Source organism: Haemaphysalis longicornis, unplaced genomic scaffold (genome assembly GCF_048455015.1).
Source record: "Haemaphysalis longicornis isolate Haplotype H1 unplaced genomic scaffold, Haemaphysalis longicornis Haplotype H1 scaffold_2, whole genome shotgun sequence".
Taxonomy (NCBI): Eukaryota; Metazoa; Arthropoda; class Arachnida; order Ixodida; family Ixodidae; genus Haemaphysalis; species Haemaphysalis longicornis.
Genome location: NW_027526295.1, coordinates 229586627 through 229611712, shown reverse-complemented (window position 1 = coordinate 229611712; position 25086 = coordinate 229586627). Strand labels below are relative to the sequence as shown.

At 48.2% G+C, this 25086-nt stretch overlaps 1 protein-coding gene across 2 annotated transcripts; it reads left to right on the top strand.

Moving 5' to 3' along the window:
- Positions 1–1566: 1566 nt before the first annotated feature.
- LOC144170061 (uncharacterized) lies at positions 1567–23710 on the top strand. 2 transcript variants are annotated; one of them, XM_077699591.1, is made up of 6 exons: positions 1567–2189; positions 3586–3773; positions 9004–9212; positions 14390–15526; positions 17455–17598; positions 22615–23710. In XM_077699591.1, exons 1-6 carry the CDS (start codon positions 1772–1774, stop codon positions 23051–23053), a joined length of 2535 nt encoding a protein of 844 aa, XP_077555717.1. In that variant the 5' UTR covers positions 1567–1771; the 3' UTR covers positions 23054–23710. The 2 variants fall into 2 exon arrangements, with proteins under 2 accessions (XP_077555717.1, XP_077555718.1); XM_077699592.1 differs by lacking the exons at positions 1567–2189; positions 3586–3773 and having other exon boundaries at positions 8998–9212.
- Positions 23711–25086: the final 1376 nt, after the last annotated feature.

The following is a 25086-nucleotide window of genomic DNA, read 5'->3' as shown; positions in this document are numbered from 1 at the left end:
AGTATTTTATTCCGGGATACCCGAAGATTTCAGTGACGTCATATCCGTCACGGAAATGATGCCAGTACAACAAAGCAAGCGGCCTGTAAAGGGTGCACCCCTGGACAAAGGGTCTTCTTGCGGGGAAGCAATCTTTAGTACTAAAGAGTAAGGGTTGTTCGTTTTCTGGTTTTATATTTTAACACGGAAGTGTTTTATGCCGGTATACATCAATATATCACTGATGTCATATCCGTCACGGAAATGACGTCGGTACACCTTTGCCGAAGCTACCCGCCGGCAGGACGCCGCTCGCCAAGCACACCCGGAAGGCAGCCGCCGACCCGTAAATCATGCACAGCTGCAGATTTCGCTGGACATTTCACTTTCGTGTTTTGCCGGTTTCTATGGCAGAGGAATCAACCACATTTTTTCTTTTAATCACGAGCTCAGTTTCTTTCTCTTAGTTAGCGCCCATTCCCTGGCCAATCCTACTGAGTGGGCATGATTCATTCTCCTGGCACGAACCAACCAACCACGCGAGCTAGCGCCAAACGAATCAGTCTGCCTGGACCGAATCTCGCCGGAGCCATCTTTGCCAGGCCCAGCTGCCGTGAACTCGTACCTGTAACGGTAAGTACCCGTTTGCGGAGGCGCTGAGTCGCGTACAAGTGAACTTACCAGCTATAAGTCTGCGCTACGTAATGAGCAAAGGGTCGACGATCCGCAGTTGCTCGTCGCCCTCGCTCGCCGAGGCCACCACATCAGAGCGGTGGCGCGAGGGACGGAGAAACGCGATGTCGGTGTTTCCCCACTGCGCCAGTTATTTACAAACATGCCTATCAAAGTAACCGGGTCTTCAAGACTTCCAATTAGTGAGTTTGTAAGGAAAAGGCGATATAAACGTTTTACCGAAAACTGAGGGTTTTACTTCTCTGGGATACACCCTGCTCCTCGCCCCTTCCTCCCATTTTCTTCTTAAGCCGGAAGTTGCGCCTCTCAATCGGCTTTCCTATTGGCTAGTCGCTTCCTGGCGACGAACGAAATTTTCTGGCGAGCCAGAAAAGAGCGAAGCGATGAACGATTTTCTCCGCGGCGAAAAGCAGTTCGTCACTCGTCGCGGCACTCCCCATTTCGCTTGCAAAATCGCTCCATGTGGTTGGCGCTTAATTAACGTGTACCGTTACTCAGGCGCTTGTTGTCGTAGTTGAATCCTGTAGCCACAGATCTTAGCGCCCGTCAATTTTGTATACATGGTGTTTTCTGTAGTTACCTGAACTTGGTTACTAATTATCGAAGGTGCTTGTTCGAGGCGATTAATAAAATGAAGGAGGAATCTTCGGCCTTTTCTATGGTACAGCCTGTTAAGCGTTTAATGCTCCGACGTGAGGTTTTGTGTTAACGTTACTGCTGTGCAAGGGTTGCACTGATATGCTGGTTGTCGATTCGCTGCCAAATTTTAGATTTTGGTAGCGAATGGTTGTCAATTCGCTACCAAATTCGCTACCAAACAAGACTTTTTTCTTCTCTTTGCGTATTTGTCCATGTAATTTATGCTACGCTATCTCTCTTTTGGATAACATTTTTGTCGCTGTCTTTTAGTATTTTCAAATCCTCCTTGTTCGTGTCCAGTTAGCCAGTAGTTTACTTTATCTGAGAATTTTCTCGCGGCAGCCGTGGTCTTGCAAGATTAATATATTTCCTTTGGAGCCCAATACCCCCTCACCCCCTTGTTCTTACTAATCGAAAATTTCTGTGCAGGTTCGTCCGACGTATTCCTATAACCTTGGAAATGACCACTGATGATGCCAGGATCCCCAGCAAAGCCGTCGAGCCACCTGTGCGCAGCGATTCCCGGCTCGCAAGCACAATCACCAAAGATAAAACGTCAGTTTCGCGGCAGAGTTCAAAGTCCAGGAGCAAGTCGGGGTCCAAGAAGAAGTCGAGGTCGAAGTCAGCATCCAGCAAAAAGGTCGAGGGGAAGCAGCCACCATCTCCCAAATTCCCGGTTAACGTAGACGTTGCAGTGGCGGGAGTAGCGGTGGCTGTCCCTGAAGAAAAGCCGGCAACGGAAATAGTCTTGGAGGGCCCCCCAGCATCGGTGCTTGCTGCAACCACTCCTGCTTCTGACACTGCGGTAGCCAGCGCAGTAACTGGCGACGCGCAAAACAACGGCGCCCCGTCGAAGGATCCCGGCGGAAATGTGCGCTGTAAGTATTCTTAGCACAGTCGCTATTTACAGTAAGACCTGTTCTTGAACAGATCTTACTGTTTGCCTCAGTTTTGCTTCGTAGCTACGAAGCAAAACAGGGGCAAACATCTGGAAAGCTGATTTAGTACAATGACATGAGCGGTTGGTTAGTTAATGAGTGAAGACAAACTGAAGGTCAAATGGCTCATGTTTAGCACTTCTAAATCTAATATCACGAGCGAAAGCAAATAATTTGCCCGCAGTGTTTCATGAAAGTTTGCCTTTATTCGAGATTTGGCAGCCTGCCATCGAACTATATTTACCGGGTGGTTTGGTTTATCAATTTGGCTCACGCGATGGGTACGCACAGAGAGCTTAGCCGGCACGCCACCGATGGCGTGACCGAGGGACCAAGCGGCGGAAAAGCAGCCGTCAAACCCTCGCCTAGTCCCGCGGTGTTCGCTTGCGTTGAAGCCCACGCACAGACGGCTTAGCCAAGGCTGATCCGGCGTATGTACTGCGATGTAGTGTGTATTGTCCATCAGCCGAGCTCTACGATTTGGGCTGTGCAGTGTGCAGCTCAGGTGTTTCGAGCTTCGGCGCTCTCCCGCCTGCAGTGATGACTTCCGCTACTGCTGCCCCGTAGACTCTCTACTTCTTCTGCATACTATTTCTTATTCTATTCTATCATCTTCCCCTTATGTTCCCATACCCCGCACTGCGTTGTATGCAAATGTACCCCGTGACTGGGTGTAATATTATTCTCAGTGCAGCCTTGCTTTCGCATTCCCCGCGGAATCAGTAAAATATCAGACGGCCGAGCGTGGGCTGAGTGACCAAGCGCAGGCGAAGTAGTCGTTACACCCTCGGCTTGTCACGTGCTACCGCAGCAGCGAGACTCCGAACGAGCTAAGCAGGGAGAAAGAAAGGCACAGCTTGCATGCCGGCGGCTGAAGTACATGACCTCAGCATTCCGTATATTGACAATAATGGTGATTAGAATATGTTGTAGCCCTCTTCAATGTTCGTTCTTACGCTTTTGACAGGCTGAATTGCCGGGTATATTACACACATATACCTATAGGCAAGTGAATGTTATTAAATTATTATTGGCTGTACGCACCGTACCTTGATTGTTTTTTTTTATTTTCCAGTGCTCCATCACAAAGACACTCCGGCTGTACCTGCGCATGCTAATAAGCGATTTATTTATTCATTTGTTTAATTATTTCTTACTGATTGATTGATTGATTGATTGATTGATTGATTGGTCGATTGATTGATTGATTGATTGATTGATTGATTGATTGATTGATTGATTGATTGATTGATTGATTGATTGATTGATTGATTGATTGATTGATTGATTGATTGATTGATTGATTGATTGATTGATTGATTGATTGATTGCGCAGTCGGCGAGGTGAAAGTTAGCAACTACGACATTCCGCCAGTCCGTTCGTACGCTGGCGCTGGAGTGGCCGTGGGCTTTGGCTCCGCCATCGTCGGCTTCATGCTCCTGGTCCTAGGTTTCGCGCTGTCGCGCAAACCGGTGGAGGTAATGGCCGAGCCTGGCTTCTGCGAATCCGACCAATGCCGCGAGGTAAGTGTCCTTTGGCTATCTATAACTTTTCCCGGGGCAAACGAAAGCAGGGCTTGGTTGATAGTTCTCACGGTAGCAGTGCGTATAGGCTACCACCCAATTCTAAGCAGAGGTGATGTCTTCTATTCACGGAAGCTACACCGCGGCAATGGGACGCGCAATAGCGAAGGGCTACAATTTTAGAGCGGCGGGAATCTGTAATGGGTACTGAAGTGTGGTACTACGCAGGGGCGTTCTCGAATGTCGTCTCTATCAGAAAAACCGACACCGTTGCCGGGAATGAAACCCTTAACCTCATGCCTACAAGTAACGTCCCCTGTAACAGTTGATCCGCCGCTGCGAATAGCGGTGGTATCTCGACGATGGTCGTAATTTCCCTATGGTGCCCCAAAATGGACAAGGTATGAGCCGGCCAATCAACAGGCGCGGCTTACCAACAAGTACTTCGTCGGAAGCTTGCGTCTATCGTCCAATAAAGGGTGACGACATGGGTGGGAAGTGGTTCTTTCATGACAAATTGTGGTTGATTGAGCAGCGCCACCAAATTTTCGGTGTCAGCAGTGAGGTGGTTGGTATCATGCATCGTAAATAATCACTTAAGGCCGAGACGACAGTGGTAACAACGTTGGTTCCGTTAGTGTAAACATCTGTCGCGAAATAATGTCGGCAGGCAGCTATCGGAGCGGGAAAGGAGACGTGCGGGCATGCAAACTGGATTGAAGCGAAGCGAAGTGACGGTGGTTAATGCAGACGTCTCAAGCGAAAATGACGCCACAGGACAAGCATCGCCAGCCGTTCTTCAGCGTAGTCTGCATCTTTCTACAATAACCCAAAATGTACTGTGCTCTATGCTAACTACACTCAGTCTATGACGTTGCTGAAAGCTCTTGAATATCAAACAGGTAAACTGAAGTTCAGGTTTTAGAAGCGGTAACTACACCTAGTCGAAGTTGCCTTTACGCGCGCCGGACTCGTGAGCGGTTCATTAAGATACGCTTTCTTTGGATCTGTGACACCCTCAGAACTTGGAAGGATTTAAAGTTTTGCATTCAGTGAGAAACCGACTGCCTATAGGCGTGCGATGGTTTATTAAAGTATTTGTACTTTTTTCTGAATGGGTTAGGCACAAACCTGACACCAGGAAATACCAGCTGGTACGTACGTGCGTATCTCGCGCAATCACATCTTTACAAAATGATTCCTTATTCAAGGTAAATGATAGCGTAGACGTCGCATTTTTGCGCGCTTACTTGCCTCAGCGGTGACCCGAAAATGATTATTTTGCTCTTATTCCGCTGAAAATTGCTTGATTAACTATTGTATTTGTTTCCAATGGATGACACGTTGCCGGCAATAATAAAATCAAGTTCCATTGGAGGCTCTGAAACCAATTATCCACATACTTAAACCAAGGACACGCACTATCTTTGGCCTTTGTGGTGTGGGATGCACAATTTAACACATCGAATTTAGCCCAACAGATCCAGGAGATTCGTCATAGCGGCACGTCACACCTTTTACATGCGTCTGACAACGGAGCTCGTTGGTTTAGCTCACGGCAAGAAGTCTACGCGATGCGGGGTGCTCAGGCGTCGCTGCTTAGCGCCACCAGGCTAGAAGATGGTGCATGAGCAACTAGCTGTACTTTTATTGAAGATGTGAACAGTGTATTGAGCATAGACATCACCAAATAAGATAAGTACAAAAGAACAAAAATACCGAGTAAGGTGAACAATTTTTCAGGAGTTGTGCGCGCCCCTTGATTGCATTCCTAAAAAAAAAAAAAAAACGAGTTCAGCGAGTGCATGCCATTCTAAATTTCTCCATACAAACCAGGGTATCACAGCGGAACCGAACCGAACCGAAAACCAGAACCGAACCGGAAACCGGAACTGAACCGGTATTTTTGCCGAAACTGAATCCAAACCCGAACCGTTATTTTTTTAGCATGCCTAACACGAGCCGGAACTGAACCGAAAAAATAAATAACGGTTACCGGTTCACGACGAAACGGTTCGGCCACCCGCAGTTGATAATGCGCGGTCAAGCGGGCATTTCTTTTTCACGCACCACCAACTTTATAGCTTCTCACGCACTTTCCCCTTCAGATCAGTCACAAAACTATGAACGCTGTTGTCGTCGTTACAACATGAAAGGTATGCACAGTAGTGTTGCAATGTTGTGCTGCTGCTGGTAGCGCGAGCAGAATGAAAGGCTGTCACGCGAAGTGACCCACTCTGGGCAGCCTGAGGGCGATATAAAACAACGACTTTGCACTTTTGCTTACTCGGAGTGTGTAGGGACAATCGGGCCGCAAGATTGCTGCACTTCACAACGGTGAGGGCCCACACCCGAAATGTGCATGCTGTTGTGTTTTATAATTTGTTTAAAAAAGGTTGCACGCCTAGAAATTGTAAATACTTGACAAGTGTAACCCTCAAAAGCTGCTCGGTGGATAAGCCATTGGTTGCTGGCCACAGGGATGCGGTTCGATCGCCGCACCCAGCGGCCGTTTTTCTGATGTATACAAAGAACGGAAACATTCGTGTGTCAAGATTTCGACGCACGTTCAAGATTACCAGGTTGTATGAATTGCTCTGCCGGCTTGCAATATACTGCGCGGAGTAACTTTGGGGCATCAAATGCGCCAGTGTTTTCAGAAGTGTGTTTCCAAGGGAAAAGAAAAAAAAGTACTCACCTTTTGTTTTCAATAATTCCGCGCCGAGTTGCTACCCGAGTATATTTGCTTACGTTGCTGCCTTAAGCGATCAAACAAGCAAAACACAGAAAGGTGGATTTTGCTCAAGACATCCTTTGCTTTGTCAAACCTTTCCCATATCCCAACTTGTCATCACACCGAACGCAGGGAGCAGTGAAGTGATTGTAGGGTTTAACCCGCGACGCAATGCAGCCGATGAGGCGCGCCGTATACGGCTCCGGATTAATTTTGACCACCTGGGGATCTTTAACGTGCGCCGAAATCTCGCGCACACGGGCATTCTTGCTTTTCGCATCCATCATCAGAAAAGCGGCCACCGCGGCAGGAAATCGAACCCGCGACCCCTGAGCTACCGCGGCGGCTGGGAGCGGTGAAGTGCCAGGTATAATAGCTAGTTTTTCAGAACTCGTATAGCGGACAGCTTTGCATTTTATTTAACATTCTTGTTACTTTCCAAGATATCATTCTGAATGACAGCACTCCCCCCCTTCCCCCCCTCCCCCACCCCCCCCCCCCACATCTTAAACTATCAAAATAAGAAGAATTACTACTTCACCGACTACAGAGAAATACCTTCCCTCACCCAGTCCGCCTCCATCGTATGTTCCCAACGCAATCTCCTGCTGTATGCAAGTTAGGTTTAAAACCAGGCACTCTTCCTCATATCATATTAGAGTGCAAGTAAAACCCCAACCTCCCCGCTCTTCTATCCCCCTTCCCACCGCTGAGCTGTGGAGGAACCTGGTGACCAGCAGTGATCTGGATGTCAAGACACTCTTTGCCTCCTGAGTGAAGGCTGCCCGCTCATCACATGGCTCTCTGGAATACGGAACCACTCGCACTTCAGGGGCTCAATAGAACGTTTCTTTTACTACTACTACTACTACAAGTAATAAATATCGCAGAGAAAACTGTTAGCGTAAGGCACGTACTTCCTCTGTTTCTAGAAACTGTCTCCAACCTAACAGATACTACGTATTTCGTCTGGGTAGAAACGGCACTACGTAGCAGGGGACACACGCAAAAAGGCAGGCCGGTCCTGCTCTATCCCATTTGTCTGGTGCTGATGCGTTGCGCCTGTTCTGCCGTTCCGTCTGTTTCAGGGCTGCTTTGTTTTCGGTTATGCGCTTCACTGAGTAGTCCAATTCGCTACTCTGCGTCTACTGCTACTCGTTAAGGATAGGGGGTAATGCTGTGGTCAAATTGAATAGCGTCTTCCCAAATGAGTTCCATCTTGTGCTTCACGCGTCCGAGCACCCTTTCAGTTTTGAATCACATAATAACTTATAGGGTTCTTCATTGTAGTGGAAGGAACGAAGGTGGCGGTCAGGCAGAAAGGAAACGCATTCATGTTGACGCACACTTCCGTAACAGATATACCAAAACACATATATTCCAGTGATTAGAGCAATAATGAATGACTGAGCGTTCATCAAAGTTCACTTTTAACAAAATTTTTGCGGACATCGTCAAGAACGTGGCTGCTAACAAATTTTCCTAGGTGGCCAAACAATCAAATTCATTCGCAGCATTTACGTGGCTGCTCTAAGACTTTTTTCTTATGCTGCCACCGATGAAAAACGTACATCACTGGCATATTGAAATACGTCACCGTCTAATGTGCGCAGGTTACTCGCCGGTGCGCCGGCCTAACCCTAGGGGTTTAGCGTTCGAAGTGTTGGGCGATTCCACAGATAGGATTGCAATTTCAACAACAAAAACAAGGAAGCGGGAGAAAGCATATCCCACGGACAGTCATGAGCATTAATGGTTGCTTTGTTTTTAAGAAGTCTCTAGGGCAACATACGGGCTGGGCGGAAAGACGCTGGGAAACCAGCAGTATTTTGAAGTATTCAAGCAGTATTTTGAATGCGCTGGAATTGTGCTTTGATGTTACGGTCAATTTAAAGTACAAAACCTTTTTTTCGCACTTCTTAGTAATATGACTCACCGAACAGCTACGGGTTGTGATTTAGCCGAATCGGAACTGAAAAGAAACGAAATAAATTTGCTCGAACCCGAACCGCAACGAACCGGTATTTTTTTCGCTTCGACCCAGCGATACAAACTATATTTCTCGCGTTATCTGAGCATCTGTAGTTGCTAACTGTACAGTCTTCAGCAGGGTAGGAATTTTTTTTTAAAGTGCTTACTGGCTTCTCAGCGTATCTTCGCCACGCTTGTTGCTTTATATTCTTAAGAAAAATTCATCAAAGGCCACCGCGTTCTAGCACATTACGACAACGAACTCGCAAGGCGACACAGATAACTATAATGTGCAGCGGAGGGTACTTGTGACATGCAGGAAACAAACAAATTTAGCGCTCTCCGACAGGGCTATGGCAGATGAAATGCAAGAGGCTGTTCATACCGCAAACAAAAGACTTTCTGCGAAATGTATCGTCTGGGGGCGGTAGGGGAGGGGAGACATGTCATCTGATGCCCTTGTGCTATAATGCCGTAAATTCCATAATTACCAGAAATACGCACAACGAGCTCGTTCTCATGCAGGCCCTGCACTACCTGGAAATATCTGGCGACATGACGGAGGACCCATGCCGTGACTTTTACCAGTACGTATGTTTCCGGTGGATGGAGAACGGCAGTTTCATGGGCGACGTCATGGCGGAATTCTACACTCTCGAGGACAGCATTATCTCGCCGGGGGCTCTGCCCTACGTGGACGAGTACGGTTCGCGTGTATTCGTCCACACATACAGGTGAGCCGTTCAGCCAGGTCATGTATAGGGAGGCCAGGTGTTAGCGGATCGGTGTGTACATGCTGGCCAGGAATTGCGTTGGAGTCGCAGCTGCTAAGGGGCCTTGCCCGAGCGCTTAAGTTGTCAATTCGTGTTCTGGATGTTGTTTCAAAATTCTTGTGGTTAATTAATGAACATTTTCGCGTGCATCGGGCATTTGTTCGCCTTAACAGGACCCCTGAGGCTGCAAAAAACTTCATGTAGGCCGCCTCCACAGCAACGTTGTGCATTGTAACTATCGTACCAACCGAGCTATCCACCACAGTTTAAGTGCGCTGATATATGGACGCTGTGGATTTGACATGTTGTGGCTACTGCAGCAGCTTTCAAATGGAAAGGACGAAGAAACTTGTATGCATTACTTCTGTATTCCTTAAACCCCCCCCCCCCCCCCCCCAAGGGAACCTAGACAATACTGTTGTTCTCCTCCAACGACAGTTAGAAACTCTTTGGTTCACAGCACGACCACATGACGGAGGAAACTTCTCCTACCATTTTAAAAATAAAGAAGACGAAAATAGATCTCGTGCGACGACACACGACATGTATTAAGGTTCAGTCGCAGCTGGCACACGACATGCCCCCGCCCTGCTGCAGAGAATAGCCAGCATGGCCGATAAAATGTCCCGTACTAATTTGCTTATTGCTAGAATGATGTCTGTATACGCTGCCTTCACCACTGCGGGAATAGTGTTTATTTTTTATTTTTTTTGCCCACACTCGCATGGGGCGTCAATACAATCAGTCACTTGATACGCAAGCCCATAGTTGTCCATAGCTCAAGGGACGTCTGTTGAAGCATTTTATGTAATTAGGAGTTATGAAATCGGATGCGCAATATTGATTAGGCTGTAAATAATTGACATTTCTCCCTTCTTGAAAAAAAAAAAAAAAACGTGGGTTGTTAGTTGGCGTTGGGCTTCGTTACATGGACACAAGAATGAATTACGTTCTACTAAGAAAACGGAAATCGGTGAAAGTGAAACCCAAGAAAGTTTCCAAAAGGAATGTAAAATCTAAAATAGATATTAAAAGACTGAATCGCGTTGGACCGGCCAACTGCAACGAAATTTTCGGCTTCTTAAGTGCATTATTTTCCGGTAGTGCTACATTAACAGTTTCTACCTGAAAAATGTGGAGGCCCAAATATGCGTAGCCCCACCGGTAGCGTAGTGGTTATCGCACCAGACCTATATTCTGGAGGTCGTGGGTTCGCATCCCAGGCGGGCGTTTTTTCACAACTTTCTTTCTGACTGAAAAATTGTTCATATCTTTATATGACCTAACGCATTCCCCCCTTTGCTTTCCGTGGTTTTCTTGACTGCCAACCCTTATTCTGTCTTAATTCACTGAGCCTCTCATTTCCCATTTTTGATTCGCTACATGCATAGCGAGGGCCTCTGTTCTGGCAGTCTTGGTGCCAAAGGTAGCTTAAAGGGGCCCTGAAAGGCGTTTTCAGCACACTAAATTGACTAGCGCAATCGTTAGATTGGGTCTTCAACATCATCTGTGCCAAGTATTACTCTTTTACGCGCAGCGGAAAGCTCACACTTTTGTTGCAAAGTTGGTCGCTTTTTTCTCACCCTTTCCTTCGTGTTTTTGGACGCCGCCATCTTCACATGTCTACATCATCGATTCCCAGATGTTCATCATGAGCTAGACATCCTGCTATTGGGCGGCTTTTTCACGCACTTCCGGCAAAGAGATGAGTCGTCTGCTCAGCGTCGGCTCGCCGGCTGATCTGCCAGCGGAGTGCCGGAGTGCTTGGACATTTTACGACAAACGAAACAAGTGTAAACAAACGCTTAACCGTTTGTATTGAATGCGACAGGGCCATAACACGACATGAATATTCTCTTACTTGAGTACCTTCCATAAAGAAACCGTTGAAGCCCCGTGGAACTTCTTTCTTGCAATCGCAGAGAACGCCCTGAGCCGAATGCCCGGGTTTGACGCGTACATTTTATTCAACTTCCAAACAATCCAGAGATGCGTTTCGAACGAACACAACGTCACAACATGCGTTGCAAGTCCGAACCGCGATTGACAGACCATGGGTTGCCTCCTCCTGCCCCTCGTAAATTCGGCACTCACCTCGCGCGCGGTTTGCGGGGACGAACAGCAAGTCACTTAACTCTGGCGCACAAGCCGAGATGGCTTTTAGCCACGCACACTGCACATACGCCATGCGAGATTGAGTCGTACGCCGCTTGAGAAAGATAATCCAGACCATGGGAAGCACTATCCACCCGCAGAAGCACAACGTCGCATTTCATCGCGAAACAAAGGCGTCCACTACACACACACCATCGCCTCCTGTAATGCCAAACGCATCTCGTACTTCCAAATGGGAGTGAGTAGTATGCCTGCAGTGCCCATATGCCGCGAGGTGGGGCCCCAAGCTGAACCGAGATCACGCAACCGTAACTGACTTCTAGAGCGGTTTGTGCCTTGTTTCCAGGGCAACCGATGTTTGATATTGTCAAAGAAATGGTGCTCGCTCCAGCGCTAGAAAGCTCACAGCCGCGGAGGAGCATGTTTTGCCAACGTTGCCGCTCTCCACCACGCGTCGCCCCAAGCTGAACTGGCGTTTTGTGCACAGGTTCTGTATCGGTTTAAAATGTCTTTTTCACATGCCGCCGCCAGGAATTACCACCGCCACAAAATAAGACCCGGCACCAGCGGGGCCACATCTGATACGGCGCTTTTTGGATAAACAGTGCGCTGTGCATCCAAGGGAGCGAGCGCAGGATCCTCCCCGTGCGGCTGTGAGTTCGCCGCCGATAAAGAGTCGCGTGCCGCCGATAGCAAAGTTCTGCAGCAACGTACACCACGAAAGGGCAAGGCCAGGCCGCCGCACACATGCGGCCAGATTTTTCGTTCGCTTTTCCAGCCTTGAGCGGAGAGCGGGATTCATGGTGTCAACAAAGCTTGCCCGTAGCAGACGGCTGCGCAGCGTAGCAGACGGTGTGAGCAGCGCAATAGCGGAAGTACGTCACCGCCGAGGAGCGCAGCATCATGGGAGGGAAGGCTCGCTCGCCGTCAACAGCGGAGAGTAAGTTGAAAGGAGGAGGAAACGCGGCGCGACGATAATACGCGGTTTTTGATTTACGATTTCTCAGCTAATACTCATCGCTTCAACAAAATTCTCGCGGGAGGAGATTGCTAATATATTGCTTTATTTGGTTACATGTACATCCACGCATCGGCGGAAGGTATTTCAGGACCCCTTTAAGAGGGTTCAACGCTGCATTGTAAACGAAGATCAAAAACGCTCGTTTCAAACCGAAACTGGAAAAAAGGGCGGCTATTACAGCCGGCCAGAAGTGACGTTACACTCAGGAATCGAGGGGGCGCAGCCGGCGGATTCTCCCACGGCTGCCTGTGAGAAGACGGTGTGGATTCGATGTATTTCGGGTCGTACGTTTTTTCAAACATTTAAAACATGCGCGAAAAGGAGTTGGGAAGTTCGTGCAACCATTATTGCTTCGCTGTGAGCTGCTGAGACGCGCCTATAGTCGTCTGGTAAAACGAAAACATAGGCGTCGCGAGGCGTCTTGGCGAAGCTGGGAGCTAGGAAATGGGTACACAAAAGGATTGTTGAGCGCTAGATGGGTGCCGGCACAGCCATATGCCCTGTGCCGATCGAATCATCCTGTGTTGGTGAGAAAAAAGAAAAAAAAATCTATTGTGGGAGGCAATTAAGCATCGAAACATGCCGGCTAGCGTGTAAGAATTCGGTTTGAGCGCATGTTTTCAAAGTTCAAATACAGAATTTCATTATTTTTGTTTACACGGGCAGTTTTGCTTCTGTTAGCAGGGTGCCCGCGCCAAATCTTTAGATAATGATGCCATGCAGCGACAAACGCACTGCAGTGTCTTCGCCGGCGTCGCGAAAGAGTGACCTTTTTCGAGACTCAATGCTGCCAAATGTGCCGCCTTTTTATGTTTTTTTTTCTAACTGGTAAGAGAAATCTTGCCAACAGCGGCTAGTATTTATTTGTTTTTTGAAGATGCTGCTTGAACTGAATCGATTCTGCACGTGCAGTGCGCCGCGTGCTGTATTTGTTCGCGCCCCGACTGGCGCGATAACAGGGACAACAGCGTATCGCCTCGCTTCGGCCGTACTCGCGCCACTCGCGTTCTCGGAGATTCGACCGTCCGCGATCGTGCAGGGGGCCGCACAGCTATCTTCCGTACTCATTCGCGCCTCGACGGGGCCGCGACAGCAGCGTATCGTCTCGCCTCGGCCGTTCTGCGTATTGCGCACTCGTAAAGACGCCCAGCCGCGAGCTTGCACCAAGGCTTGCAGTGCGCCGCACAGCTGCCGTAGTCGTTCGCGCGTCGACGCACCTGCCAGCCGCGCCAACAGCGTATCGCCACGCGTAGGCCGTACACGCGTCTCGCGTGCTCGTCGAGTCGACCGAGAGCCTGCGGCCGCCGTCGCACTACAAAATCGGCCGTTGTGCAACTGCCGTACTCGCACGCCTCGCGTAGACCGGCCCTACGGCACTCTTCGAATTTTGCTCTCTAGGTCTCGGCAACCCAGAGCTTCTTTAGCTTCTCGCATTACGGAAACGCGTGAAAGCAATTATTCATGCAAGAGGCAAGAATTGCACCGCTCATACGCGTAAGGCCGCATGTAAAAGGGCTATGAGGAGAAGCGACGGCCGCACAGGAGTTCTGACTGCACGTCACATCCGGAAGTTTGCCGCAGTGGCGACAAGTTGTGGCGACACTCCGCTAGGTGCTGTGTCGGCTCAAGTGGCGTGTTTTCGAACGGTTTAATAAAAAAAACTGCGCGTTTGTGGAGTTTAAAATTAGGTCACAACAGACTTTTGTGGAGCATACCACCCGTTGAGGCAAAATTTGGAGCAGGCAAATTTTCGTTGCCGTTGGCCTTTAGGGATACTTCTGTGCCTGTTACTTGCAACGTGGCATTTTTATGTGAGATAACTTTGCACAGGCTCGGCATACTGGGCTTTGGTCTACGCCATGCGACCGGCGTTTGGTGAATAACATGTGACTTGAAAATACAATATATTTTCAGTTGGCCGCAGACGGTTGATGCACGTTAGCAAATCTTAAAAAGGCCCTTGGCTTGCACAATAACTATCTCTACCATTTTTGTCATGCAGGTCCTGTTTCAGCTTCATAAATGCTACCAAGGACAACGCGTATTTGGAGGATGTTCTTCCGCGCCTGCTAAACCACGCCAGAAGTCTCCACAACTTGGTCCAAAAGGATTTGGTAGCAGCCATAGCAAGACTGTCAGTTGTGGAAGGCATTGACGTCCTCTTTGGTGTCGGATTGCAGACCTACAAGAACAGCACGTACCCCGCCCTTTGGAGCGGCCGTTCTCTAAGGAAAAAATTTGAAGGCCTTGCCAACTTCAGCGGTCTTATAAAGGAGACCCTTCTGAAGATAACTTCAGGCCCACTCGCAGAAGGGTTGGTAGAGGACATCGTTCGTCTCGACGATGCTGTGAACGCTGCTTTCGAAAATGATTCGGACACGAGGCTCCTCAACATCAGCGCAATAGCAGATGCCGCAGAGGGCCTGAAACCACCCGAGGTGTCTTCGTTATTCGAGAAGCACTTACATGTGCCTCAGGCAGAGCGCTTCTTCTGGATTGGAGAGATCCAGACAAAGACTGTGCTAGAGATCATAAAGAACGCACGCAGCAAGACGGCCGAGGTGTATCTGTCCCTCCAGGTTGCCGCCGACATCCTCGCCCTTTACTATAAGAGTCGCTCACAGGAGGTGTTGACGCAGCCTGAAATGGTCAAGACCTGCCTGGTGGCGGCATGCCGAGTCGCTAGTCACGCATGCGCACACATGGTCAGCCGGCAGATTGGCCTGGCTCCGGTCTCGGAGGGAGACGTAGAGGCCCTGTACGAAGCTGTCCTCGACGAGTTTTCTCATATCGACAGCCATGTCTCCTGGATCGACAAATCCCGAATGACCTCTTTGATGAAAGTTTTCAGAAACTCGACCGTGACCCTCCTGCATCGGATTACGAAGCCGCTGTATCACAAAGCCACGGTAGTGCATCCGAACCAAACCGTTTGGTCCAACAATTTTTTGGAGGAGCACCTGGCACTGATGGCTGTTCACAAGGCGGCGTCCCTTGCATACCCGCTGGATGTCGAGGTGGCAGAGCTCGCCGAGCGACAGCTGAAAGGCTCACTCGACTTCAGCGATTATCTTCGAAGTATGGTGGTGTCCGGTGCGCTGTTGTCAGTACCGCTGCTCTACACTGCTACAATGCCAACGTGAGTTTTCTGCCTCAATCATTAACTCCCAAACAGCGCGAGGCTATAGGGCAGCACGAAGATGAAGAAGAGGCGACATCAGTTGATTAACACTGAAAATTTACTTAAATTATTCAAGTACCGAACTATGTCCTCTTCGGATTATCTTGTTTGCGTTCCAAACTTCAGATCTGCGCTCATCTTACCTTTCCCGCGTCGTCTTTGCCCCTGTTTTCGAAATTAGCCTCGTCATTTTCGTTACTGCACTAATTTCCCCGCATGTTCAGCGGTCTTTATTCGGGTAAAGCAGAAAACGTTTCTGACCTGTTCGTGAAAAAGCAGTACAGTTTTTGGAAAAGGGCCATCCATTCAAGAGAAGAATATATGTTAGAAATGGCGCAGTGACATAAACAAAGAGCGGAGCCCAAGTTTGACGTAAGTAAAGCCGCAATGCGTCGTGACGTGGTTTTCGTATTCTTGAATTCAGCACGCAAACAACGGGCAAACCGTGGGGATAGGGATAACTCGTCCTCTCGTGCTTGTTTGTTTGTTGTTTGCGCCGTGAATTCAAGAATATGAATCACCAACTGCCTCAAGCATCAACGTTAACCAGTGATTTTCGTTTTGCGCGGAGTTTGCTGGGTTCAAGTCCGCCCGTAATCGTGGACATGAAATAATTTTAGTAACACGCGTGTCGAAGCCCTGACGGGTGTGTGCGCGTTCTGGCGCAAGCTCACCAACCCTGAAACAGGAAGAGAGAAGCGGCACGTTCCATTCTGGTGTCATTGTCGACGTTTATGATTCGCCGCGATGTTCACACCGTTCATTGAAAGGGTTTTGTAAAATACGGTAAAAGCCCGTTAATTCGAATTCGAAGGGTACCATACAATTGTTCGAATTAAGCGGAGTTGGAATTAGTGGGCGGGCGCCATAATCAGTGGACATCGCGCCGCACTGCGCGGGCAGAACACAGAGAAGCCACATCTCTACTTGTTATCGCGAATTAGGCGCTACAACATGTTTGTTGCGCACGCCACGTGATCGCAGGCCCAGACCAGAGACCGCGGCCGAAAGAAAACCTGCAACGGCATGCGCCGGAGTACTGGCGCCGGCGGCGCGGCGCCCGCTGCTGTATGCTGCGCTATTGTTTTTCTGTTTCGTTGTTTTGCATCTGAGGTAAATTTGGCTTGGCTTGGATTTGCAACAGATTGTAATCACTCTAAGCCGACTTCTTCTGCGAGGAGCAATAGAAACCAGGGAACCTCAGTTCGAATTAACCGTTTTTGATACCGACGCGTTCGATTTATGGGGAGTTTTCCCCCATTGAAGAACACAGGGCTGTGCCGGGACCAGGGCCTCACTTCGAATTAACCGTAAGTTCAAATCAGAGTTCTAATTAACGAGCTTTTACTGTAGTTGGATACTCAACTGCAAAGCCGATAAAATAGAAACGAAGCCTCTTCAAATAGGGAGCGAAGAATATAGAGTAAACTACAGGGAAGAAATGAAGAGCATTCCGCTTCTTTCGTGGAAGCCAAATGATTATTTATGCTACAGGAATTATTTACGCCATTGTTGTCGTAGCCATCATAGCAATCAAAGCGCAGTTCGCCTATTATTCAAGAAGCTGTTCTTGTCGGGTTAAGTTCTCATGTGTTGAAAATTTTATAAACCTCGACCTAAATCAAAGTTGGAAAAGTGCCGTAGCAGTGGTTGTCTTGAAACGTGCAGATTTCGTATACAATCCCCAGTCAGCGGCCCCTTTTTTCAGACATGGCAGTAGCGAAAAAATCTGAAGAAATTACTGATATGTTGACTCGCAATATTCATTTCCTACCCCAACTCGCGGGAAGTCTAAGGTACCTGCGCCAAAAATCTTGGACGTGACTATTTTACCGTTAACGCGAGGATAACCCTTCGTTCGTCTCGGACAATCAAAATTTCCGCAGAGAATTCAACTTCGGAACAATCGGAGCCCTACTAGCCCGGGAAGTGGCGCACGTCATCACGCCTGCGAGCAGCAGAGACTGGTGGACCCGGCCATTAATAGAAGCATTCCAGGAGAGCACCGAGTGCCTTAAAGGACTGTACAGGTAAGCGAACACAATATGAAAAAAAAAAAAACTATCGAGGCGTCCTCACCATGAAAGGGCACCACAAAAGATTGATCCTGACATCTCTTTAAGGTTCAAAAATACCATTAAGGGCAACTGACGAAAAAAGTGGATCCCCTGTTCTCTTTTCGCACCCTCACCCACCCCGCTTTCTTCCTCACTGAACACGATGTTTTTAGCACGAGAGTGTCAATTGCTGCGCCTCGTGAAATCGAATCTGTCCTTTGTGAAACCTGAAAGACAATTGATAGGTAACATTTTAGCGGAATCGTTCTATTGTCTGTCAAACAACCTCACAGGAAACTCTGGCATTCGAGCAAGATATATCGTTGCCGGGCAACGCCCGTGTTTGCCGGTGTGTGGCGCTGCATGTGGGAACGTTCTCAGCGTATTTATTTATTTATTTATTTACACAGTACCCACAGCGCCTGAGGCATTACAGTGGGGGGGGGGGGGGGGGTAGTACAACTTAGATCAGAAAATTATAGGTAAGGCAACATCAAAGTCAAGAAGAATACCACGCCTCCTACCGTGTTTTTCTCTGTTGCTGTCTCTCTACCGTGCACTCTGACTACTTCAAAACTATCTGAAGCATCTGGATGAGGGGCCATGACAGGCACAGAGCAGGTACGGTATTCTCGTGTTTTGTCCGGTTCAAAAGTGTCCGTTTTGAGCAAGCCCTCCTTGGCTAAAAGCGAACACCCGGATGTGACGCCATGCAAGCACGGCGGAGCTATGAGCCGCTGCTTCTCAGAGGCACTCGGGCAGACGATTTGGAGCAGACGATTTTTTTCACTGGTGGAACAATAAACACATAAAAGATAGTTTAAAATAGGCTCAGTCGTTTAAAATGTGGTTACAAGAACAGTTGCGCAAAAGTCCACCCAAAGCATGCCTACAACTGGGAGTACGTCAGAATAACACGGACGCAAAACGGACGTTTTCGAAACGGACAATTACGAGAATACCGCCCCTGCTGTATGCGCGATAAAGGGGGAAGGGGGGGGGGGGGTGGGCGGTAGCAGCACGGAATGCAGAGAATGACAGTGTGGCGAGGAGCTCTGTGTGTGTATAACATGGTTATGGTATACCTGGTATTAAAGAGTTTTAGTTTAGCATGTTACCGTGTTACCGTACCGTTTCCGTTGTACCGGGGCCCGACTGCGCATGCGCGCGCGGGCAATGCGAGGCGGGCCGCCCGTTAGGCCGGGCTCAGACTGTTGCCGCAACTATCGTAATAACTTTAAAGAATGACGTCATTTCACGTCTCAGCCAGCCGGACTGCGTGACACGCCGTTTTTTTACCTCCATAGATCCCGATATGGCTTTTGCGTCGGTAGTCTGAACATAGCCTTACCACAACTGAACCACCTTACCGGAACGAATGCGCACGTGCCTAGTCGGATCTCGGTAGAAAGAAAACGGCACGGTAACGCTGTAACACGCTAAGCCAAAAATCTCTATTTTCTACGTGTATTTCTGCAGCGTATCGCTTCTGTCACCCTTATTCCCTTATCACCTCGCAATGCTTTCAGAAAATGGACGAGCTAGTAGAAAACTTTAGTATATCGTTACCGTGTTTGCGTTACCGTTTATCGTGTTACCGGAAGCCGGAGTTTCCGTTTACCGCTGAAAATGGTAGGGCGCGTTTTAGCCACGACTGGCTACACAAAATATAACCGGTGGTGGTTTTAGCACACTCTTTGCGGTTTGCGTATATCAGTCGCCGTGGGGCAGGTATCGTCATCTGATGAATTAGTCTCAAAGCAAATCACGCAAAATTGTGTTGCTCATATCTATTTGCTTTCGTTCAGAGTAGCTTGAATGTTTCGCTTTTCGGGTGAATTGTTCACAATAACATTAGTTATTTTTATAACACTGTGGCCATCACCCGTAGAGCTTTAAGAAAGAGAAATGTCCGCGGTACCATTTACTGAGTGCAGTTGGAATTATTGTAAACTAGAATTTACGCCTGCACTAAATATTTCGCAAGAAATGAGCAAATGTGTTGCATTAATTACTCAATAACCTATACTACCTTGCCCAACGCAATTTCGGACGCGTAAAAGTCCTTTTCGAGGTGAGAAATTAATTTGAACTATTTGAGGCGGGCGGCCTTTTTGCTCGCCCATCTGAGAAAAATAGTCGTTTGTCGTGTTCCTGCGCATCGTTTAACATGAAAAACGTAATAAACAACATAAACTAAGATTACATTATTCGGGTGCACCAAGCGTGAAGCGCTGAACACAATTACTGTGCTGTATTCAGGAAGCTAGGGTACAGTTTGCGTGCTCAGGAAGCTCGCTGGCGACGATAAAGCCTGTGTCGGTAAATTACTGTTCACGGCAACTTCTCGCGCCTGCGCAGTCGACTACCGCAAGCATGGTAGACGGTAACGTAAACACGGTAACGATATGCTAATGCTCTCTAGTACTTCGACCGATAGGGTTGCTAAGCGTCCCACTCGTAGAGCTGAACAGCCTAAACAACGCCAAGCTTTGCTTGTACCCGTTTACCCTGCATTGGAATTTCCCAAAATTAAAAAAAATAACGAATCAAGATCAAGTGGCGCTTACCCCGCCGTAGCTTTACCACTCAAATTTAACTTGCTCAAACGACCTTGAAATTTTTTACCGTCTTTACCCGAACTTGAGCATAGGGTTCTTTCAACAGAAAATGCGCGTACCGACGAGGTGAGTCCCACAATCTCGTTTTATGGTGGGACTGTCTGCTGAAGGGCCCCAATAACAAAACCAAATGGCTTCTTGCACACTGCTACACCGTATTTACACGGTTTTAAGCACCCACTTTTTTTCCGCGATCGCTGTGCTCAAAGTGAAGGGGGTGCTTAGATTAGAAAAACCTACATTCCCCCCACCCCCACCCCGCCACTTTTTCCGCGGCCGTATCTCGACGGGATGGGCTCAAGGAATAATGTCTTATTCGGCAAACATAAAAAGGGATACAGACAGTGAACCCACCGCTTATGTCTGATACTAAGTCACCCTCACCGCTTGGGCCGCACGTCTCAGCAGGTCGTTTTCTGTTCCGTTGAAGCGGTTTGTAAATGAAAACTTCGTAAATTACTTGGCCACAACGTCAACTCGGCCCACTTCCACGCGTCTAAAATCCACCTTGCGATGGTTGCTTATGCAGTGGTTGCGTACATTCGCATGCAAACTTTTCCGATTCCCCCCCCCCCGAAATTTGGGGAGGGTACTCAGCATCACCAAAATACGGTATATCAACGGTGATGTGATGAGATTTTCATTGAACAGGATCATATAATGCATCACACGACTGGCATCACTAAATACGCATCAGGTATGTGGTGGTCGTTATAACATATTCTTGCTCACCTGGCCGTTGAGTTCATTGCACGACGGTATGGTAGAATGAATGAATGAGTTTATTCATGCAGGAGAGGTCGAACAGCTCATGTTAGACAAGAGAAAGAGGAGAAGAGGGGTAAAAATGTTCGCAGGTGGCAAGGATTCATTTCACACATCCGCCCCGCGCATGGACCACTTAGTGAAGGTCATTTGGGGGAAAGTAACTTTTCAGGAGGATCGACTGCTGGCTTTGTGATGCCTTTATGTTAAGCTTACTATTACCGCGTGATCAACGTTAATGAACTCAGCGCGCTGTAAACATTTGTGCGCGTATATGTTTTAAAGAATCCACTGCATACTAATAGCAAAGCCTAGGCGTTGGTTTAAGCCTACATAATTCGTCGGAAAGTAAACTTCCGAATTTGTTTCTTTATTTTATCCCCGGTGTTCAATGGCGTGGAATGCATGCAGGCAACCAAGCGTGCGCCGCCATATCTGTGGCCAAGCGTCTGTTGCTAGGCGACGTTGTGCGCACGGCCCGCAGATCATGCACCCCTTTTCTCCTCCATGCAACCGCGTGAGTGCACCGTCACTCGTTCGTTACGTCGGGCCCCGCGGGATGGCGGCACTTGTCCGTGCTAAGCACGACTGTGAAACACATGACTGTGTTTCACGTTACGAACTCTTCGCCGAACACAAAGTATTGCGTCGAGTTCACTGTGAGTGCGATTAATAACATCTCTGTTGGCGCCACAGTTTAGAATCGGATTGGAACGGAGCAGCTGACGCACGCCGGTGTCTTTTTTTTTTTTCTTCGGCGTGCGGCCGCAGTGGCCCAGGCTGCGCCGTGTCCGTGGCGCATCGGCCATGCCTGTGGCCGTTTCCAGTGTTTCCAAGCGAAGGAATTGACCGCTAAACTTTTCAACGAATACCGTCTATAAGGAAACGCTGTAAATTGACAGTATTGAAAAAGAGATATGCTGTGCTATTTTCTCCCACTTTCTCGAGATTTCACGTTACGCTACACACTCTCTTCGTCAGTACTTGAACCTTAGTTGGAAACAAAATGGTTCTGTGCTGTAGAGAATAATAAGAGAGAGAGAATAAACATCGGGATATGGCCCCCAGTAGACGTGCCGTCCGCACAGATTAGTGTATAAGAATGGCTCTGTTTTTGCTAGTTGGTACATTTTTGGGTACAAACTACATTCTTGGGTACATTCTTGGGTACAGTTTTTGGGTGCAGTTGGTACATTCTTCGGCTAGTTGGTACAAACTCGGGCGTTAGATTGCCGAAGCCTGCGCGATGGACGTTGCTGCGGAGTCATCAATCAGCGTTCCGTCCATGGCTTTATCCGACTGTGAAAAACAGTTTCTGCGCAGAACAATATCATAATTCCTATCAGTAACATTCTGCCACTCGGAGATTGTTTACGTATCAATCGACCAGATTTAGGGGAAATCCTCAAGATGGAGTACGTTTCAGCGAAGGAAAGTTTGTTCTACCTGTGTTTGGTTTCCGTAAAATTTCCGTTGTTAGTCAGTGGCGTGTCGTGTGTTTTCTTGCCCTTCGTTTTGTTTCAAGTTCGAGCTGCTTTTCCCCAATATTGTATTAGATGTGCGACTTCATAACACTCAGCCCTATGCATTGCCTCGCTTGCAGAAAGTTCGAGCGGAATGCTTCGGACTGGGATATCGCGACCTCGTCGAACCTGTTCGCCTGGACCGTGGCCGCGAAGACGGCCCTGAACGCCCTCCTGAGCGGCGGAGGCGGCATCGGCGCCTTGCCCCCGCTTGAGCCGGGAGACCAGAAGCAGCAGGAGGCGAGGAAGAACGCGATGCGGGTCTTCTTCAGGCGCTTCTGCCTCCTGACTTGCGGCCGAGACGAGCCCGGCCTGTCGGCGCGAAGCAGATGCATGCTCCCACTGGTCGGAATGAGGGACTTCGTGACTGCCTTCGATTGTCCAGCTGGCTCGGCCATGAATCCCAATGACACCTGCTCACTTCGGTTATACTCACACCATTCATGGGACAACACGAGCGCATCTATCGCTGTGGGGCCAGATGATTCGCGGGTAACGAGAGTCCTTACGTACGCTTAATAAACGCTCGTCGTACGTGACGCTGGGCACCCTGAACTTCGCACGTTTGCGCACTTCAGCGAAGGCCATAGCGGCAGCTCCAACTAATGTCAACATTAGGCGCGCTTCAAAAGATGACAGACTGAGTAGCTATACGTTTAATAAAGATACTAGCCCATGGCACTGCACCTATACTTTGCTGCATTGTTTATAATTTCGCCATCACTTTATGCTCCTAGCTGGGTAACTCGCCACACATTTTAAATCTATCGGAGTAGCCCGCGGTATGCAGTGAGCAAGTATCGAGTGATAATGATTGCTGCAGCATTCGAAGAGACATTAATATCCGAAAAGCCCAAACGTCTTAAAAGCAATCAGAATAGCGTGTACCCTGGACTCTCGGATCGAAGGGAATCAACATGCCGCGGTTTTTGGTGTCTTAATTTATTTATTTATTTAACATCGTTACGTTCATGTCATAAATATCAATTATATTTACATCTACAGTATTAGGTGTACGGAAGAAAGAGGAAAAAATTTATTTCATTCTTTGCATACAATGCAATTTACATTTGGGGCCATAGCCAACTGGCTACCCGGCCCAATGCTGTGAACACTTTGTAAAATTGCATAGTGGTCATAACTGACTGGTAAGTCACATGACGCACGTAAATAGAAATAATTGAATAAAGAAATGCTGCTTGCCTACACTGTGTTGAGTTGCAGTGCGAAAAGAAACAAAGACAAAGACGGCGCAACAAGCGCCGAGTTGCAAAGGGCTGGCGTCTAGTCGTCGTTTTCGTCTATACCTTCGTTTTGTGCTATGCCAATTTTATGAGGACTTACCAAATTGCCCCACAGTACACTCTGCTATACTGGTGACGCGTAGTTTTCATGCTAAAATAACTATTCATATTGACAGAGTGTACCTTCATTTTCGTTTTTATAATAAGCCAACAAACACGCACTAAGCCCGATGCCATGAAAGTTTCTATTGTTTCCTTGGCACTCGGGCAACGATTGTCAAAACATTAGGATAAAAGGTGCCGACTTTATTTTATAAGGCACCTAAAAATGACTCAATTAGCATTATTATTATTGAACGTAGGAAAAGCCATGATTGATGTGGGCGCAATTCACAACTACTCGGGTGATGGTGACGAAATTAGTTGCTAAAAACACCTTTAAAGAGAAAAAAATGAGGGTAACAATCATTAGGAGGTGGAACTTGTACCATTTGTTAGACCTGCAATCATTTACTTGTGTCCAGCGGGCTTTATTGTACAAAACTTCTGACTTCATGTTTTAAATGTGGGCTTTTCCAACTTGAAGGCGTGCAAGTATCGCCCTCTGATATTTCTCTGCTCACCCCCTGTTTCACCTTCGGTTTCACGCCTTGTTTTACTCGTTCACTGCCCGACATCGTTACGGTGGTGTAGACAATTGTGACCACCCCGCTATGCAGTCAAGCATGCAGTTACCACTTGTATTACTCCACTGGATGACCGTCAGGTTTCGGGCTCACTGATGTTCATATGTGGTGTAATGTTTACACCCGATTGAAAGCTGTTTGTGCGGTATCGTGGGCGCCGCAATGTTCGTTGGCACAGTGAAGAGACGGGCTTTCGAGCAAAAACGGACGCAGCTCCAGCAGGGAGTGCGATGGTGCACCGCCCGGAGCACACTGGTTCACTGTGACCGCTACACCGCCAAGTAAGGTAGCAGCGGGAGTGCGTATCTCAAATGGAGAAGCTGTTGCTATTTGTGAAAAAGGAAACGAGAAGGGCATACTGCAGATAATATTGTACCCTCTCACGGGGTACACCTGCATGCAACGCCGTGGGGGGAGGGAATATAGGGGAGAGAAGAGGACAGAAGACGAAAGAGCATGCAGGGCAGGTGGAGAGACTGCAGCAGTGCCGCCGTAGCGGGAGTCGTCACTTGCAGGCGCAAGAGTGCAGCTCACCCTAATTAGCTTGTACACTTTGAGGGCAATTTTGGAACATTCTCGATTTATGAGAGTAGTAGTAGTGGTTGTTGGTGAAAACGTTTAT